The sequence below is a fragment of the Cyprinodon variegatus genome, unplaced genomic scaffold (assembly GCF_000732505.1).
Source record: "Cyprinodon variegatus isolate N-32 unplaced genomic scaffold, C_variegatus-1.0 Scaffold2381, whole genome shotgun sequence".
NCBI classification, from domain to species: Eukaryota; Metazoa; Chordata; class Actinopteri; order Cyprinodontiformes; family Cyprinodontidae; genus Cyprinodon; species Cyprinodon variegatus.
In genome coordinates, this window is record NW_015152834.1 from 19,394 (window position 1) to 21,008 (window position 1,615).

At 35.5% G+C, this 1,615-nt stretch overlaps 1 protein-coding gene across 1 annotated transcript; it reads right to left on the minus strand.

The window, feature by feature from the left end:
- Positions 1-323: 323 nt before the first annotated feature.
- On the minus strand, positions 324-1,503 carry LOC107080826. Its single transcript, XM_015369030.1, has 5 exons — positions 1,296-1,503; positions 850-1,125; positions 625-735; positions 508-523; positions 324-402 (listed from the first exon to the last, which is right to left on the minus strand). Exons 1-5 carry the CDS (start codon positions 1,501-1,503, stop codon positions 324-326), a joined length of 690 nt encoding a protein of 229 aa, XP_015224516.1.
- Positions 1,504-1,615: the final 112 nt, after the last annotated feature.

The window sequence follows — 1,615 nt, forward strand, 5'->3', positions numbered from 1 at the left end:
GTCCAAAAACAAAAACTTTCATTGATTCAAAATGACACAGTTCACCTCAAACTGTTTATAAAGATATGTTATATGGTGATAGTAACTGTAGAGCTATTCATATAGACATGCTGTTGGTGAAAATTTGCAGCAAAGAAACCAGGAATAAAAGCTGAATAGAAGGAAAATATGTTTTGGACATAAATGTGTTTAGTTGGTTTTCTTTTATGTCTGGCTTATGTTTCTTGCTAAGAAAACCCAATATGGCATATTAGTAAAAAACATAAAATATAGATCAAAGTTGAAAATATATATGCAATTAGATAAAAAGTAACAAAAAATGACTAAAATTGGTGGAACTTCAGACCTTCACAGGGAGAGTTGTATTCACGAATCTCAATCTGACTGCTCCTCTCTGAGCGCCTTGATATAAAGAATAGAAAAATATAACATTTAGAAAATTAAATTAAACATATAATAACAAAACATTTCTATAAAAATAAAAAAAATGAAAATTGAGGAACTGACCTGAAGCAGAATAAACCTGTGAAAAAGACGTTTAAGTTACTTTGATTAAATGAAATATGAACTAGTTGAATTAAAGGGGTTTTAATGTGATCCAGTGTGAACAGAAAAAGGTCTCACCTCTGGACTGACTGCAGCGCCACAACAGGAGGAGCAGAACAACAAGAACGATCCCAGAAACTGATACAATGATCCACAAGATAAGAGAGCTGAAGGGACTGGACACAGCTGCTGGAAAACATCAAATTAAAATAAAAAGATTTTAATTATCTGATGATTCCATCACATTATTCTCAATTTCAGAAAATTAGCGCTTTTATCCAGACAAATAGAATCGTATCTCACCAGATACTGACAGAATGATTGATTCACTCCACTCTGTTGAAGAATACCAGTCATCTCTGCTTCTACACTGACATGTGTAATTTCCACTGCTGGACTCAGAAACATTAAAAGTCCAGTCTTTACTGGGTGTGCTGTGTATAACAGAACCAGATCTCCTCCATTCATACGTCCACTCAGTGCTTTCTCCTCCCTGGACCTCACATGTCAGAATGATCGTCTCACCACTGAACATCTGAGAGCTGTTTGGTTTTTGAGTCACAACAACCTTGTTGGAAACTATTTCCAGAAAGAAAAAGAAAAATAACAAATGCAGTGATACAGAGAACACAGTTAAATTAGAAAAAATAGATTTTAATGATTACAGGTTATTGTGATTAAACTAAGAAAGATAGCAAATATTTGATTTAGTAGATTTAGTTGCTTATAGTTTTCATCAACAAACTCACATGTTATCTTAACAGTGACCTCAGAGCTTGAATGTGTGCAGATCTCTGGGTTTCCTCTCACTCCATAACAACCGTAGATTCCTCCTTGTCTCACAGTGATTTCTCTGTTTTCATCCTTATTTATCCTGACTTCAACTTCAGAGGTGTCTGAGGTCCTTCTGAACCATCTGTACCTCCATCCAGCAGAGGGCTCCACAGTGCAGCTCATTGTCACACTGCCCCCTACTGGTATGGTTGATGGACCTGCTGTCAGTTTGGCTGTGGGTTTATCTGCTGTTATGAAAAACAGAAAAGTAGTTGATTTCATAAAGACTTTAAAC

What these genes read in the sequence shown, in the direction of transcription:
- LOC107080826 (XM_015369030.1), bottom strand. Translation starts at nt 1,503, where the DNA reads ATGAGCTGCACTGTGGAGCCCTCTGCTGGATGGAGGTACAGATGGTTC. An exon ending in GGTCACTGTTAAGATAACAT is followed by an intron (nt 1,126 to 1,295) that starts GTGAGTTTGTTG and finishes TTCTGGAAATAG; the next exon opens with TTTCCAACAAGGTTGTTGTG. An exon ending in AATCATTCTGTCAGTATCTG is followed by an intron (nt 736 to 849) that starts GTGAGATACGAT and finishes GATGTTTTCCAG; the next exon opens with CAGCTGTGTCCAGTCCCTTC.